Source organism: Nelusetta ayraudi, unplaced genomic scaffold, assembly GCF_046127955.1.
Source record: "Nelusetta ayraudi isolate G7.1 ecotype Tasmania unplaced genomic scaffold, CSIRO-AGI_Nayr_v1 ptg000135l, whole genome shotgun sequence".
Lineage (NCBI taxonomy): Eukaryota > Metazoa > Chordata > Actinopteri > Tetraodontiformes > Monacanthidae > Nelusetta > Nelusetta ayraudi.
Window position 1 is genome coordinate 12,106,192 of NW_027466185.1, and position 17,742 is coordinate 12,123,933.

At 46.3% G+C, this 17,742-nt stretch overlaps 1 protein-coding gene across 2 annotated transcripts in view; it reads right to left on the reverse strand.

Annotated features, from left to right (window-relative positions):
• Positions 1 to 7,011, reverse strand: part of LOC142905032 (dolichyl-diphosphooligosaccharide--protein glycosyltransferase subunit STT3B) — a 65,494-nt gene extending 58,483 nt beyond the window's left edge. Inside the window, exon 1 of one of the 2 annotated variants that reach the window (XM_076051492.1) lies at positions 6,438 to 7,011. In XM_076051492.1, the coding sequence (XP_075907607.1) occupies positions 6,438 to 6,706 (269 nt within the window). In that variant the 5' untranslated portion in view covers positions 6,707 to 7,011. Of the gene's footprint in view, positions 1 to 4,780; positions 5,922 to 6,437 lie in introns of those variants that run through there. The other variant, XM_076051493.1, reaches the window with a different exon arrangement.
• Between the last annotated feature and the right edge of the window lie 10,731 nt (positions 7,012 to 17,742).

Below are 17,742 nucleotides of genomic sequence, written 5' to 3' on the forward strand. Positions count from 1 at the left end.
CATGTTTGAAGATGTAGATGGCTTTTAAGATTTTTGTTTCCCCCCCCATTCTGATACCGCACACACTTCCGAGCTAAAGGAAATCCCACGTTGTACGAAGAAGCCCACCAACTGATTGTGCTTTCATGGCAATACCCAACCTGTTATTTCCACAGATGCCGCAGATTCTCAGGCTCACTGCCGTTGACACTGCACTTGCATCACCAGTGTCTTTCACTATTTGCCTTTTGATCTCAATTCAACGAAATGTGTTCAAAAATCAAACATTTCCACCCTCTCTACCAACAGCTGACAAAAAAAAAACGGCGTTAACTTTGTGTTCCATGTCCAACAACATCTTGGGAGACAAGAGAAACTAAAGCGATGTCTGCAGAGGAGGAGATGCTGCATGGGAAAATGCAAAGCTATGACAACGCACACGTTTACCTCCCGAAGGTCATGACGCAGTCCCAGACCTGCACTGACAAAGTGACTTCTCGCTCCCGAGCGCGGTGGTCGTAAAACACACAATCACATCAAAGACTATATGACAACACTGCAACAGCTCTGCAGTACGGGCATCAGCCTGGCACACACAGACTTGCATATCTAATGTCAGATTCTGCAGGAAATTGCAGAATTTTAGAGAAGGACACAAAATAACTGACCTGGTCTAACTGTCAGTCCCTGTAGAAACGTACAGAAACATCTAAGACTTCAAAAAAAAAGGAATATATCAAACTCAAAGTACATCAGCTCAAAGAACAATTCAATGTTATGGCACAGCAACATTTCTCTAAGGCCTAACCCTTGTAGCCTCTCTAAACTTTCCTTTTTATTCTGTTTCTTCTATTTGTTGAATAGATTTATAAAAGGATTTTGAAGACTGATTTGTCGGCAAGCAGCACCTCTGACATGAGTGCGCGCTGCAGTTGCTTCTGTGGTTCACATACAGTCCATCAACCCGACGGCAACACTGTCACAGCACGCAAGCACGTAAAAAAAGGAAACTTTGAAGTTAGTGCTGTGACATGTTTTGATCAAAAGTATCTTCCTCCTGTTGATGTTCAATATATTCTATCTACGTACAGGCATGGAAATATTACTCAAAAGAAATAGTCCTCCACTTAAGCAGGAACATTTCACTCGGTGGATCAACTTGCTCTACTGGTAAGGAAAGACACGCTGGTCATTGAGTGTCTTAACACCATCAAATTTCAAAATCAAAGCGATGCTTCGAGGCCCCAGACGCCGCAGGGAGGCCGTAATGTGCAGATGAGCATGCAAACACAACTGCGCAGCGGAGGCAATTCATCACCTTAACAAATGGGGCACCATTATCTTCACATCACGGCGTACTCAAGTCGCTTGGCCTCAGAGCTGACAAGAAGACGAGCACTTCCTGTTAGTGCCGCAAACGTTGGGCAAAAACCTACTGCGACCTCATTACCGTCCTTCGGCCTCTCTCGTTTTCACAGGATATCGCCCGCTGCTGCCACGACAAGTCACCCAGCACAGTTTCTGAACATTCCTGAGGGCCTGACGCACTGAAGAACCGTGTAGCAGAGATCATCCATCGTTCTGATTCCCAGAGAAAAAATGAAATCATGTCTGCCTCCGCGCCTCTCTTTGCTGTGACGCAACTTAACCACGAGAGAAAAACAGCCCATGTTAAGTAAATTAGGCAAAAAAAAAAAAGTCTAATTCCCAAAAGGTCAGCGCTGTTCATTTAGTGTTTAGACATCCCTCTCTGATGCCGCCAGATGTCCTGAGGGTTCTTCCCCCCCCACTTACAACCCCGAGCTAACCGCCGCCACAGAGCCTCATTTTCCTCTTTTGTAACTGCCCTCGCTGTGCGTGTCTTGTTTGTGGCAGAGGGCCATATTTATATTTTGCTACCAGGACAATGAGCGCTCTGACGCAACCCGCACGCAAACTGCTCGCATCTGCTGAACTTGACAGGCGAGCAAATGATGAGCGACATTAGCCACTTTGAATGGCTGCAGCTCGGCAAAAATGTATTTTTTCTCCACGTCTTCCGCTGCCGCGTACGAGCCCAAACTCGGAAGAGTTTGGAGACAAGACGAAGAGTCGACGGAGCAAAAGTCTGAAGAGAAAAGTCTTTATTCAAGAAATTCACAAACCCCCAGAAGTCCACAGTGGAAACTGGACGTTCTAACCAATGACATTTACGCCGTTCATTTACAAGGTGAGACAGCAGCGCCTTGAGGCACCTTCTCCTCCTCTTCCCCCTCCCTCGGAAACGCACGTCACATCTTCACAGTGGAACAGATGTCACGGCGCAGCCACCTTGAACTCTGGGAGTCCCATCGCTATGCCTGACGCCGGTCTGCCGGGAGAGCAGGGGCAGAGGAGTGGCTCTTCATCATCGTGGGCCTGACGTCGAGTCCCCTCACCGAGGATGAAGCGGCAAATAAAGAGAGTTCTGTGAGGGAGAAGTTGAACGTGTCGTGTTGGCTTCTTTTTCTCCTCATCCACAATCGTTTAAAGATTGCGACTTTATGGGGGGGGGGTTTCTGGGAAACGCTGAAATGGAGAGTGAGTAGTTTTGAAGCGGTGCAGTGAAACGGCTAATAGGTAGCCACTCTGATCTTTTACGGCAAATTAAAAAACGGGAAACCAAAAAGAAGTCAGTCGGCGCCTAACAGACGAGGCCATTTAATTCCTGCGACTGCGGCAAACTGGGATTTCAGCACTGAATATTTCTCACATGGAAATGGAGTCAATCAACCTGGGCTGAAGCGGTGCGGATCGCTGCCCCGGCGCCGTCTGGTGGCGAGATCAATCGGGAGGCGATTCTCAGTTTTAGCACATGGCTGCACACCAGGTGAGGCGGGGAGCAGGAGGTCGTCCTCTGAAACGGGTGAGGAACCCCTCGTAATGTCACCCGTTTTATTTGTTTCACCCCCAAAGAGAGAGAGAGAGAGAGAGAGAGAGAGAGAGAGAGAGAGAGAGAGAGAGAGAGAGAGAGAGAGAGAGGATGGCAAAGCACGATGTCTATGTGTGAGAGGCCTGAGCAGGTTAGGCAGGTTTCCAATAGGCTCATGGGCGAAAAATAATCTTCTCTTAATGTGCAAACACTGCTTGTATGCACGTGCACGCACGCACGCACGCAGATGGCACAACAGCAGCAGATGGCACTACAACAGTCCCGGCGGCCTCTTACCTTAAACTGAACCTTTAAAATCGCAACTGTTTCAAGACTTCTGCTGCTAACAATCTTATTCTGAGAAAAAGAGAAGAAAAAGGGGGAAAATGTGCACACAGCCAGTTTGATTACGTTCCTTTGTTTCTAACCGCTTACTTCCTCTGCACTCAAAGTCTCAGCTTACAGAATGCAGAATAGAAAGTATTTGCATATTCATATGTTCACAGTTTTTATTCCCACTCGGAGTAAAATACTTATTTTTCTGTTGTGATGCTGCAAGAACTTTGTTTGCGATTTTAAAAACTGGGCTGTATCACACTGCCATCTTTTTAATTCAAAGGCACACTAACAATCATTTTATGCACAACCAGCATGTTATCTGTAGTTAAATGGAGCCATATTTGTGACCAACAAACAAAAAAGTTCAACGCATTTAAATTGCCAGTCTCATCAGCCATGCAGCACGCAGTCCAACTCTCACTTTTAAAACCTGAGCGGTACAGAAACAACGACGTCACCTTTTAGTTTCACTACTTTTGAAACGCACCGCCGCAGACTTTTGGTGCCTTTTTCGATCTCACACGCGTGGTGGCACGCCGAGAACATCCATCCAGACAGCGAACAAGGCTCCAGTCATGTGAGACGGCAGCAGTTCTGAAGCCAGCTGGTCAGGGAGAAAGTCAAAGTGGGAGCTAACGTGGGAGGAAACGTGAGCCCCTGCGCAGCTCCGCCGGAGAATCCGCCTCATTATTCGCCTGTCAGCGACTCTTCTTCTCCCCTCACTCTGCTGTCAGAGCAGCATCCATTTCCTAACATAACCAGGGTGGAAAGCCTTGCTCCCAAACACACACACAAGCACACACACATGTGCCCGCATCACCGCTCAGCTTTCACTCTGCTTATATTCTCCTTCCAATAATTCAATAAAGCATGAAAGTCAAGTCAGGTAGCGGGAACAGATCGCAACGAGCAGCAGCAGCAGCAGCAGCAGCAGCAGCAGCAGCAGCAGCAGCAGCAGCAGCAGCAGCAGCAGCAGCAGCAGCAGCTCATGCTTCCAAAAATAAACAATAAAAACAGATGTAAAAAAAAAAAAAAAAAAAAAAAAAAGCATGTGAATCTGACCCAGCAGCGCCTTCAGATAGTGCAATGTGGTTACTGAACCATAATTATTTTTCTATGAAGATGTTATTCACACAAGTTGATTGACAGCTGCAAGTTACAACCGAGACAAGACTCCTTCATTATTAAGAAATAAAATATAAACAGACAAATCAGAGGCTCAGGGTGCAAAAATCACTGCTGCATGTATTTACATACTGCAGAATGACGTTTACATTTTCCACCTGGTGCACTCCGTCTCAATTCCTCCAATTAACGACGTGATTTATATAATGCATTGGTGCAGATAATTTGGAAGCGATTCGCAGTTCCGCAGCAACCAAGGGCAGAATTCACAGGGCAACATCGATCCCATCTATGCCTGGAATCTGCATCCTGCTGCGGGGAAATTCATTCATCTTTATGCCCAACGACTGCAAAGCTGAGGAAATAATAAAGGAACTCTGACAAAATGTGAAAGAGGTTTCACAAAAGGTGACCAAGTAAAAAAAAAAAAAAAAAAAGAGCACTCACTGTGGTCAGGTGATGCATTAATCTTTAGGCTTTTCTTTAAGCACCAAGGACTGAATGGAGGGTTGGGCTCCGTACTTGTTGGGCAGGATAGAGAGGCGTCAAAAGACAGCAGGACAGAAGCAAAGAGTTGCAACATTTCTCAATATCCCTCCATGGAACTAACATCTGCCTGCTAATTTGATAGTTATGACAGTCTGGAATTGTTGTATTGCAGCATGAACACAAAATATTGCCAAATTAAACAACAGCAGTGATTGCATCGAAGTAATGCGCCTTTTGGGGGGATTGTTTTGAACAGCACATTAGCCTGGAATGTGTGAACGTCTTTGAAGGGCTTTGAGACTTTGAAATCATTCAAAGCGTATTTAGAACATGTTTGATGGGACCATTTGTCAGCGCTACAACTGTGGAAACTACTGCCACTTGCTGGGGCCCTACTTAGGGTTGCAACAATTTGAAAGCACCAAATATGTGCAAATTAAGGCTCTTAATGGAATACTTGACGGCTTTAAAGGAAGAATGCACTCGCTGGCATGAGAGTCGCGGTGCCGGGGTCAGCCCTCGGTGCTAATTCCTCCCGCGAGCAGGTTCAAGCTCGTGAGGATCTCTCGTTGCTCCGTGTCTCGGGCCCTACAGCTATATATGCAATCGAGTTACCAACATAATTGAAGGGGCGAGCGTCACCCTGAGCTAGATGGAGCACCTGTCCTTGAAAATTAATAAATGACTGCATCATTTGCGGCCGCCGTCTGGCTGAAGGCCGAGGCGGCGGGAGGAAGTCGGCAAAAGAGGAAACACGGCTGAATTACAACTGAGACCGTGTGATGAGCCCAGAACCTTGTGGAGCGATCCTGCACGGTGGCGCCCGGCGGCGAGACAGATCAGACAAGATCGACTGGCGCATTCTCATCAGGCAGAACAACCTGTTAGTCCGATGCTGCTTTCAACCGCTCGCCAACTCGCACAATGTGAGAGGAAGTAAAGTGAACAAAAGGCTGAATCATCGCCAACAGCGCAAAGCAGACAGTGACAGGCAACCGCAACTGCTTTAACTTTGTCTGCACAATGAGGAATGAGCTTACAAGAAAGGTCTACTGTGATGCAGGTCGGCACGAGACCGGCGTGCCGTGCCGTGCCGTGCGGTGCCTCCCCTCCGGGGTTGTCCACACTTCCTCCCACCTCCTAAATAAAGTGAATCCTGCTGGTGAAGCCCAGTGCATCTATTATTTAGAGTTGGGTAAATGTTAAACCTAGTGGGTACGGCTGGTGGAATACATGCATACAGCTGGTGGGACAGTGGGGATGGGACTTGCACATCAGGTTCCTGAACAATCATTTTCAACGCATACACACAACACCACTGACAAGGAGGAAAATTTGCTGCGCTTGTTTTAACAGCTATTGTGTTGTCGTGTTTTATAATAATATTATTAGAAGAGGGCGGACACAAACCTTAATGGGACATGTGGGATAAAAACAGTAAGCGCGCCATTCAGACTTTAGCAGTCACATGTTTAATGTCATGAGCAAGTTTTAAAAATCCCCCGACCACCACCACCACCACCACCAGACGCGACGTTAACACCAACATTAACACCAGAGCGTCTGTGCTCCCGGTGAGTGCTTGAGGGAGAGGGGGAGACGTTAGCTAGCTTACCATGGATCAAACTCGTGGATGATGCTCTCGAACCGGATGACCGCGAAAAGTCTGGAGCTGAATCCGGCCAGGCAGGCCAGGAAGAGAATGCTAAACGACAGCAAGGACTGCCAGCCCGCCGGCTGTGACAGCCCGCCAGACAGGCCTCCTTTGCCCGCTCCCGTGGCCGCCGCCGGGCCGGCTCGGCTGTTGCCCTGCGCCGGAGCAGAGCCCCCGGAATTGGTGGAGGCTTTGTGCTTCCCGTCAGTGGCTGCGTGGTGCTCCGCCATTTCTGAGCGCGGTGTCAGCTGCCTCTTGGCCGGGCGTCCCTCCTTACCAACGCTCCGGTGTCTCCCCCCTCCACTCCGGAACAGCCGTCAAACTCCTCTTTTGCTAGTTTCGTGCGCGGCGCGGTAGCCTCCCAGAAGAATTCAGCGCCCCCCACCACCACTACCACCGCTGCGAGTCCTCCGGATGTGCGTATCGTGTTAATTCAGTTTCCTTACTCCGACGGATATCCGACAGATCCCGAAACGCACACTCATGCGCCACATAGCGAGCCCGCAAACCGTCGCCTCGCTTCTCGATTGAACGCCGGGCGGAAAGGGGGTGGGACCAGGGGGGGATGGGTGTGGCGTCGAACAGCTCCGGCGGCCTTTCAGAGACTGACAAGCACGCGTGGGAGGGGTTTGAAGCGCCACAGCCAATCAGGAATAAGGACTGGATAAACAGGCGACTAAATCCACCAATGGAAGCGCACTCAACGAGGCTTCGACTGATTAAAGCGATGATTATCCCTGTCGAATGTAAAATTTAATCGTCTGGCGCTCTTGGAAATTGAAGGAAATAAATAAAGGAAGAGAATTAAAATGCGTACAAATACAAATGTTTTTGTTTGTTTGTTTGTTTGTTTTAAATTAAGATGAACAAATGGAAAATAATTTGACCGCTCCCTTAATGTTTAAAATAATTAGAAAAAAATAATTTGAGTTATAGGCTCTCCGTGAGTGAAATATTTTGGTGCTCTTGGATGTTCTGGACTAGCTGTTGGGCTGATTGGTGCACCTCATCGTTATGTCCCCAAACACACAGGATTACGACATTCGTCATTCTAAATTCAGGGCACACTTTCTCCACTTCACAAGCCCACAAAAGCCTATATACTAGCACCCTTCTTCCTAGTGTACATCCATTGTGTGCGCAGTCTTTTACACAGGCAGGCATGCAGTGTTACTGATTTATCTGAGATGTGATTCTCTCCTTGGGGAGGAAGAATAACAGTCTAAAAATCCTTGTCGGTGTTGAAACTGGGTCTCTAACCTCCTGCTGGGTGCTTCATTTAAGGCTTGCATTTCTAGCATTGTACATCCATTGCAACAGCTTTCTGTACAGGCAGCATTACTGTGCCACTGACATGCATTTCGTATGCATGGTATAAATGGTAATGTGCTTATAGTTTACAGCACATTTACATGTCCTGCACTTACCGTAACCAAAGGTCCATGTACCTTAAAAGAACAACCTACCAAACTCTACTAAAGCATTTCCTCTAAAACACATTTAATTTTTATTTTGATTCAACCGAGCCAATTAAAAGACTTCACATTGTGATTTTGTTGTCGCCTATTATTCATCATTTAGACTGTTCATTTAGAGATGGTAATGAGTTAACATACTTCATATAAGTTTTCCGACGTTGAGCTGAGCTGAGAAGTTCTGTACCTTCTGCTCCATCCCATAAAGATTGCTCCTCAAGGTCATGTGATGCCTTTTGAGGGTACCACTTCTGTCCTCAGTTCCACCCAATGAAGATGCCTGCACCGCAGCCTCGAGCAACTCCTCAATGAGTCTCCTAGCTCTTCAAAAGGACCAAATGATTCTGTATCCAGTGACCCATTTAGCAGCAATAACACAGTTTATGTCATTATCTTCTGAGTTGAGATTGTTCTCATGGCCTGAAACTATTGTTGTTTTTCATGTTGTGCTGAGATGCTGCCCCAAAAGGGAAATGATGACTTCGATGCAAATGGCTTATTTGCATCAAGTACAGAGAATACCCAAGTGATGAAGATTATGAAGAAGATGCGTGGCCTTGGCTCACACACTTAATCAACACACTAAGGTCATTTAAACACAACAAGTGTAAATACAAAGATGATTATAGTATTATTAACATATTTTATCATTTCTATAATGACATACGGCCCTGCCATGAACTGGCGACTTGTCCAGGGTGTCACCCTGCCTTCACCCTAAGACAGCTGGGATAGGCTCCAGCAGACCCCCGTGACCCTGAATAGGAATAAGCGGTTATAGAAGCTGAATGAATGAATGATAATGACATACATACATGCTTTTACAACTTGCTAATGGAAGCTACTTCGGTTTTAAAAAAAAAAAAAAAAAGGTTCTTTATTCGCTAATTTCAACACTTCGGCATCCCGTCCAGTCAGCAGTGTGTTTTAAGAGCCACCCTGTCACCATTTGGCGCCTAATGTAAAACATGTAAATTGAATATTCATGTGGAGGAACTGTGCTGAAGTTTGATCCGGCTCAGCACAGTTTTGGATCGAGGCTATCTTCTGAAGAGATGAGTGGGACATAAGAGGCGAGGCGAGAGTGCAGCGTGGTGGTGGTGGGGGGGGGGATTTATAATAAAGACGAGTAAATGGATGATTATAAAAACTGATGGGTATCATTGGGGAGAGTACATGGCCCCACCCCCACACACACACACAGTCACACAGACAACCAGAAGTCAACGCACATATACACACCCACACACACGTGGAGGCTGCCAGCTAGTAAAGACTGGGGTTGTGCATCTCTGGTCTGTGGCCGATACGATACGGATCTCGATACACTACCAACGATTCGATACGATTCGTATATTATATTTACGATACGATAGGATTCGTATATTTACGATACGATACGATTCCCCCAATATGATGCAGTGCGATTCAGCACAGTTTGATCAACACAATGTGATTTGATTTGAGACTCCAATGCAAAGGAATGATGCTATGCAATTCAGTGAGTTTGATTATTTATTCACCAAAATACAAACATTCTGTATTTTTCAATTTAAATTTAAAGGTCTTTTGTGAACAACTGGTTCACAATCAACAATAACAAGGCAAGTGCAATATGCTTTATGAACAATAAATTAACCTTTCCTTATTGCTTACAAATGGAATAAATGTAAACTCTTCTTGCTGTTGCTGTAAACAGACACCAGCCTAACTGTCATAATAAAACAGTCACGACAGTGAAATAGCTTGGCTGTGATGAGAAATTGAAGACAGAAAAAGATTCAAATTCTCAAAAAAAATAATGTCATGGTTCCTTGAACTCAATCAACATTAGTGCACAATGCAACTACTCATTGGTATGTCACTTTCACTCCATACTGTATTATTCAACCGACATGTTCCACTCTAAGGTTTTTCTTTAGGAATATAAGTAGCAAAGAAAATAAGAAGCAAAAAATAAGAAGCAAACTGCGCTGTGCTGTAACTTTCAGCACAGCACTCCTTCCGCTGCGCCAGAAATCAGGAGTCCGGTCTTTGTTGTTGGGCACTTTTGGCTGTAGAATCATTCCACGAATAGCCGCTGAACGATGGTGTCGTTCACGCCAGACTTGAAGCGGCACGCACCTCCGTGGCCGGCTCGCGCAGCTATCGTTTCGGCGTGTGGTCTATTTTTTTTAATTATTTTAACAGCGCTGTGCTGTGCAGCGCTGTATCGGTCTGTGACAGACGTAAAAATGCATCTAGATTTAATCCCAAAATTGCATCGATTCACGGCTGCTCTACCGATGCACTCGCATCGTGCCCGCGCGTGTCCGTGTATCGATACGTATCGGTTAATCTTCCCATCCCTAGTAAAGACACATTACAATCCGACACGCACACATCAGCACATGAGCACTGATAAATATTCCGGGCTCGCATTAATGAACACCCGCTCACACACGTTATCATTTATCTCAACGTACTTGGGCTGCAACGACAAGCGCTCTTGCCCCTTCACCTCTACTTTCACGTTCTGCAGCAGGGGGTAAGGGCTGGAGGAGTGTGTGTGTGTGTGGGGGGGTGACCTTTTAGACAAATAGAAATGCAGGCGGCGAAGATTGTTTCAATCTCTCCTGTTGTCGGAGGGGCCGAGTCCAGACGAGAGGCGGCCAAAATGAGCTGTGTTGCCAGGCAGGCCTGCCTCACCGTTCCTCCCTCTCCAGAGGCCAACTCGAGTGTTTGAGCTACGCTTTGTCTCCCCCTCACTCTATCTCTCTCTTTTTCTATCTGTCTCTCTCTCTCTCTCTTTCTCCGTCCTCATCGCTGCGGGTCCCTGCCGCGCTAATGCCTGGCACTCTCAGGCGCCCACACTCGACGGTGGCAAAGGCCGGTCGTGCTAAAGAGACGTCTGGCATAAAAACACTTTTTGCACCTCCCCTCCCCTCCTCTCCCTCTCTCCCTCTCTCCCTCTCTCTTTCTCTCTCCGTGCTCTCACTGCAGGCAAGAGAGAGAGTTTGGAAACACATGTGAGAGACATGTCACAGCCGGTCATCATGATTGAAATTTAGCACACACAGGCTGTGTCTCAATTCAGGTTCTGCGTCCTTGAAGTGCGCATTTTGGAAGGAAGTTGCGTCATAGCACTGCGCGAAGGCTCGTCCCAATTCCCGAGGATGCTTAAGACGCTCAAAATGCACCCTCGGAAATACGCACTAGTTTTAGCCGATTCCAAGGATACACCGCTACTATCCTTCGCGCACTTGTGCGTCCCATGATGCTTTGCGTGCTGCTGCAAAGCATCGTGGGATCCTGGGAAGTCAGCTGAAATTAGCGGCATGTACTGGTTAAGACACGACATATAAATCTAAATATTGAAGTTTCACATAAAGTATCCAGTTTTTAACGTAGGATTTTATTTATTTGATCATCCAACAGCATCGTTAGATGGCGAACCAATGGTTAGCTTGATACTATAAAAACATCACTTCCGGGGTTGGCCAGCCGGAGGGAATGGCGGTGACGAAACGAGGAAATACGCCGAAGGCTAGACCGTCCCGTGTGGTTACCGAGGGAGGCGGGGTTTGGTCCGTCCTTCTAGGCTGGGAAGTCTAAGAACGCTTCCTTCAGACGGAGGACACTCGGTCTCAAGGGTGCAGAACCTGAATTGAGACACAGCCACAGAGAGATGCAGACACATGCACGTGCACACTTAGTATTTTCTGTAGATCAAAGTTGCGGAAAATGCTGCAAAGAGAAAATTCCAGATGCAGTAAACAGGATTTGAGTCGATCGTCAGCTGCTTTCAGGGGTTTGTCTCCAGATGCATAGCCATCCCAGATCTCTCAATCAAGCGTGCACGGTGTTAACACGCAGTATCTGATAGAAAGTGATGATGCTATCTGGCAACGCGTGCGTTCGTATGGGATCCTCCGATATGGTGCAGATGGCTCATCAAGCCCAGGGTATATACAATCCTCGGGTGCGATTTGTTTGTGGTTTGTTGTTGTTTTCTTTCTTTTAAAGGCACAGACCGCAGTGACGGAGGACGTCTTAGAAGGAAGCGCGTCGCACTCCCAAACCCCAGACACCCCGGCGGCATCATTACCAGGGGGAGGCAGAGAAATAACGATCAATGATTTTGGGCTCTTTTTCCAGTGTGATTTAGGGTCATTAGCAGGGGCTGCAGCCTTTTCCCAGCATGCAGTGGGTGGAGCGCCGCGGCTCACTCCATTGATCGCCAATCCATTACTGGGATGCCGCACAGATCCGGTGCACACCTGCCTCGTCATTAACTCGCCGGCTCCCCCGGCTTGCAAAGGACATCATGAATATGTTTGGATGCTTCACCCGCTTCCCCCGCCTTCCACTCAATTAGCCTCACGCCTCCCTGCGTTAATTGACTTCACATGCAACGTACGCTGACGCGTCAATCAAGGCACGGAACAGCGTGTTTTTCCACTCCGACACTTCCGTAACTACTCGGGTCAGCTCTGCGGCGAATCGTGGAGCATCTCTGTGCTTCTCAACAGGGTTATTAGCCAGCACCGCCTGCACCTTTCTGCTCCAAGAGCGCGAACAGGAATGCAGGAATTAAAGAAAAGACACTGATCAACAGACTGTGCCTTTCAGCTGTGGGCAGCTTTGTATTTTCCTGTCCGCGGCAGGTGGTTAAACGGTGAATTCATACTCTGCGAGTGGCTGCATCCATAAAGAAAAAAGAACAAAGGCAGGAACAAGCGTTCTGAGTTACCCATTAATCTACGATGTTGGGCCTCTTTGAAGGAGAGCGCGCGCAACCTCAGGATGCCTCATTTTCTTCAGAAGTCAATGGGGTTGAAAGACGGCAGTTAAATCTATTAGCTGTGAACATGACTCTCACTCCGTGCTCACACACGTGAAGGATGCACTACAGCTGCCCTTTAATCCAAGCCGTGACGGAGGACGATCCATTATCAGAGTCTTCATGTTAAAGTCACATGATCCACCCAGCACCCACGGCTATGTTACTTGGCTGTTCATCCGGATGTATGGAATGCTTACTGCGGACATTCTTTGCTGCACTAAATTCAGGGGGAGGTTCAGGGTTTGATGCATCATCCCAGAGATCGGAGCGCTTTTTAGTGGATGTAGACGACTGCATCTGCCCCAGGATTCCATTTGATGTGTTCATTTGTCATTTTCCAGGGGGAGGAGAAGAAAGAAAGATTTTGTCTCTCAAATAAGCTGTGAGCTGTAGAGGCAATGACAGATTTTGAATGAAAACTGAAATTTGTTTATAATAATAGTAGGCTAGTCTGCTACATCACCTCTAAGAAAGAAAGGCAATCAGTGTTTGCCAATGAAAGTTTCTAGAGTTGCCAACTAAAGAAAAAAATGTGTGTGTTCATTATTGATGTGATGTGGATAAAAGTCAGAGCCTTGGTTCCAAAAATACCGCCATCTTTGGCTTTAGTTTTTAATCGGGCTTTTAATCACAATAATTATCCTGTGAAATTTTACAATAAACTGTGCAATCACGAGGATGAGATCGTCTCACGTCTAATTACATAATGCAGGCTGTGCAGATAAATAAGAAGGGTGGGGGGTAGGGGAGGAGAAAAAAAATCCTTTTAGTTAATGTCTCAAAAGCATATCCGTGCAGAAAATTGCACGCAGACGCCCACAGCTCGGCACATTCATCAAGATCGATTGTGACCTGTCGACGCGGAGATGGATGCGACTGCAGTGGCGCCTCAAATTCCGGTTGGCATTCTAGAAAAAAAAGGTTTGGAGGAAAGTTGCAGTTGATTTGGAGCAGCGCTTGGACAGAGGGATGAAGTACAAGTGTAGGAGACAGAATGTAGGACTGGAAAGTTGGCACGTGTTCCTCGGAATAACAGCTGCCATACCAGCATCCCTTCGCTTCAGAATGGTTGGAGCAGCCTCTGCATCATCTCACACGAAGGCGGGGCTTTGCAATTAAATACAGGGAAAAAAAGTGTGTGGGAAAAAAATAGTGTAATCTTGCTCTGGCATTACCCTCGCAGGGGAGAGTGGGGGCGATGACTGGTGTGGAAAAATGAAGTACGAGTCCTGATTTCTCAGCTGCCTCAGCGTGACAAATGACCCTCCTTCACTTTCCTGAGTGGCCAACATGGGCTCGTCTCAATTCAGAAGAAAACAAATTTATGTGATATCGCTCCAGCGGCAGCTCTGAAAACTATGAAAGGCAGTGGAATTTGATAGTGTGGCGCGCTTGCTTCTTCTTCTGTGCTGTCAGAGCATGTTTACAATTCTTCTGAAATAACTCAGATGAAACATTTATGAGGGATCCTGCCAGTGGTGGATTTTTTTCTTTATTCCAGGTTTGGAAGGTGCATAGCCTTGTATTTTTCAATGTATCATAAGATATAAAAATGTCCTAACGTTCCTTTCTTCTTTTTTTTTGAAGCACTTCGTAAAGACGGTTCAATACCAACTGGCCCCCTCGTAAAGGACTGTGCATCTCGCACAGCCCTGTCCAATCGATTCTCCCTCTGGATGCCCACAATCGGTCATCTGCCAGAACACAATTCATGCCTCTGAGATAAAGTTAAATTTAGCCGTATTCTCCAATAAATATGGAGAAGATGGGATTAAATAGAGAGGGATGAATAATGGTGAGGAGATGGAGCCAGCTGCAGCCCACTTAGTGCTGCTGCTGGGAGACAAAGCCTGTACAATGCATATAAGGAAAGCAGTTTTTGGCCGTGGATATGAGAGGAAAAAAAATGTAGCAAATATTTCAAAGAAATTGTTCAACACTGTATTTGCCAAGTCTAAAAGAGATCTCGCTCTCATATCTGCATTGTAGGGAGTCGAATTCAACGGCACGAAGACGAGGTGGAAAAGATGCCTAGCAGAGCCTCCAGAGTCTCGAAATCTATGCTAAAACAAAAAAACCTAGCTTGTTGGAATGCACCAGTCAAAAGAGTTTGAGAGTGGAGTTGGACAGCCTGGCTGGCTGCTCGCCACTCTTTTGTTGTGCTCAGCCAATACAACATTTCTTTTAGATAAAAAAACAAACAAACAAAACAAAAGAAATAATTAAATGAAAGCGGTGGAGGTTTTCCAAAGAAAGCAACAGCAGTAAGATTTTTGCGCTAACGCTGCCACGCAGGCTTGCCTCAGCTTCTCCTGGAACATTTACTAGAAGTGCAATCCATCAGCTGTATACCTCAACAGTCCAATTAGAAGGGAGTAAAAATGAAAGGATGAAGCGCTAAACCAAATCAATCCTGAATCATCATCACACTTCAGGGCAATGAAGTGGGGAGGCGTCCTCCTTGTTAGCGGAACGATCGAATGAGCTCAGTATTTTTCTATTGCTTTGTTTTTTTGGAGGGGAATTGTCAAGCGCTCCTGCCAAAACACGAGTGTTGTTAAATGTGAGCAAACAACTCTCTTAATACAACCGGCCCCGGCCAAACACACTGCAATCAAAACACGCTGACATTTATGACAGAGCTGCGTTTGTACTTGACGGCCTGTTTTTCTTTTCCCTTAATTTCCTGCCTCCAGCTGGGGATGCAATGACACAGGTGAAATGGAAATAAAACCAGAGTTGTCAAGTCCACTATTATCAAGGAGGACGGCTGAGGTGATGAGAAATCTGATATCAGTCAGTGAGTTTTTAAATACATGTGAAGACCTGACTGCCATTTCCCACCATAACTGAGCTCCTGAGGACCCCCTACCCCTCCCATTTTCAAAATGCAGAAAACTAGACAGTGGTCAATCATAATCTGCAAACACTTTTCCAATCAGCCGGCCACCACCGCAATCTTTAGGGTCATTATACCCGTTGGAACGGAGGCTGCAACGTTAAGTAGAAAACTCGTGCTCACCATTGCGTCTTTCTCCGGCTATGAACACTTGGATGATTTCATTGTGTCGAGATTGACACACAATGTTTACACTTCTGAGGATAAATGGCATCTTTTCAGGACTCAACCATTGTGGGGTGGGGGTATCATATCAGTTTCGAGAGCTTGGCATTTTTTCCGACTTCCCATTAGTCTGACAATTGCCCATTGGTCCCACCTCCCCTAACCCTAACTCTAACTCAACCCTAACCCTAACCCTAACTCAACCCTAACCGTAACCCGAACTCAACCCTAACTGTAACCCTAACTCAACCCTAACCCTAACCCTAACTCAACCCTAACCCAACCCTAACCCTAACCCTAACTCAACCCTAACTCAACCCTAACCCTAACCCTAACTCAACCCTAACCCAACCCTAACCCTAACCCTAACTCAACCCTAACCCTAAATCAACCCCAACCCTAACTCAACCCTAATCCTAACTCAACCCCAACCCTAACTCAACCCTACCTCAACCCCAACCCTAACTCAACCCTAATCCTAACTCAACCCCAACCCTAACTCAACTCTAACCCTAACTCAACCCTAACTCGACCCTAACCCTAACTCAACCCTACCTCAACCCTAACCCTAACTCAACCCTAACGCTAACCCTAACCCTAACCCTCTTTGTGATTGGCAGGTTACTTATCAGCTACATATCAATATGTTTTTGATGCAACATTCACTTTCCTGTTTAGAATGTGATTAAAATGATATTTTATGTTCTGATCTGTCTGAGAGTCAGCCATTGCTTGAGTGTTGCTTTAGAGAATTGATTTGTGTTTGCACCACTTTTACATTTGATTCTGGAAACCTTTTATGTATTTATAAGTGTATTAATTATTTATTAATTTTTCTTTATTTTAACAAATTTGTCTCCTGACTGTTGTATGTCAGTAAATTAAAGTCCAGTTGTAAAGGACTGTTATATATCTAATGTTGCTTACAATGCATTTACATGTAGACAGTCCATAATCAGTCTTTCATGATCTCACTTATATGTGGATGCTGGATACTTTATGCATCATTGAGCCTGTTGGTGGTTCTTGTTTTGTGTTGTTATTAAGCTGCTGCTGGACAGATGTGTACGAGGCTGGGAGGAGAAAAAAAAAAAAAAGAAGAGTATAACCACTAGAATAAATTAGACTACACCACTGCCTAACCCAAACCTTAACCCTAACCCTAATTGGAGGTCGGACCAATGGACACTAGTCGGAGTAATGGGCTGTTCCCATCAGTTCAGCGAGTCAGAGAGCATGCGCTAAGCAGTCAGATCTTCTGTTAGGCACTAAACAAGTCCGTTTACAAGTCTTGAAGTCTTTTAAACTAATATTTTTAGTGAACTGATTCTATTGATTGACGTCTTTCAAATGAACAGATTTTCACATCGGTAGTGTTGTGTGTGTGTGTGTGTGTGTGTGTGTGTGTGTGTGGGGGGGGGTTGTCCTTGTGTAGACAACATGGATGGATGAGGGGGAGACGACGTGCTTTGATGGTACAGAAGAAGCTGAGGGCAATTTATTTCGCCTGTCACTGCTTCCGCACGGGGTGGCGCTTAAAATATTCTATAGGGCTCTCTCTCGCCAGGCGGCCACCTCCTTCCTCTTCCTCCTCCTACGCGATATTCTGACTGATAGTCGAGGCAGCACCGCCGCACAGCCCAGCCTTGTGTGGGAGCGCCGCGCTGAGCCGGCAGGTATCACGGTCTTCTAGTCTGCGGGAGTTTTGCTTCTTCCCATCTTCCCCTTTGCATTGCGAGCAGGCGGCGTGTGTTAATGGGGTTGGATGGTGTGTGTTAATGGGGTTGGATGGTGACACACACACACACACACACACACACACACACACACACACACACACACACACACACACACACACACACACACACACACAGTGCCGCAGGTGGAGCATTTATTTATTTA